The 277-nt window shown below is 61.0% G+C and overlaps 1 protein-coding gene across 1 annotated transcript in view; it reads left to right on the forward strand.

The window, feature by feature from the left end:
• Positions 1-277, forward strand: part of LOC119585540 — a gene marked incomplete in the record, with an annotated part of 8462 nt that overhangs the window by 7534 nt on the left and 651 nt on the right. Inside the window, 1 exon segment of the mRNA XM_037934165.1 lies at positions 162-277. Within this exon segment, the coding sequence (XP_037790093.1) occupies positions 162-277 (116 nt within the window).

Raw genomic sequence — 277 nt, forward strand, 5'->3', positions numbered from 1 at the left:
GCTCGACTCCGGCGGAATCTGCTCGCGTGACATGGCAGACAGAATTGTGGAAATGCAGTTCCGTGGTTACGCAGACAGTACGCTTGTCTGAGCGTTGTTTGCCTGCACGAAGGCGAAATGAAAGTGTTTGCTTGGATTAACGGCGTCGTGTTCCCCTGCAGGTGGTCTTGGCTCTGGTGGGCGCCGCCTGCGCCGCCGCCCTTCCCCTGGAGGCTCCCGAGCCGGTCCAGGACACCGAGGAAGTGGTGCAAGCCAGAGCCGAGTTCCAGGTCGCCTT

This window comes from Penaeus monodon, chromosome 20 (genome assembly GCF_015228065.2).
Source record: "Penaeus monodon isolate SGIC_2016 chromosome 20, NSTDA_Pmon_1, whole genome shotgun sequence".
Classification (NCBI taxonomy): domain Eukaryota; kingdom Metazoa; phylum Arthropoda; class Malacostraca; order Decapoda; family Penaeidae; genus Penaeus; species Penaeus monodon.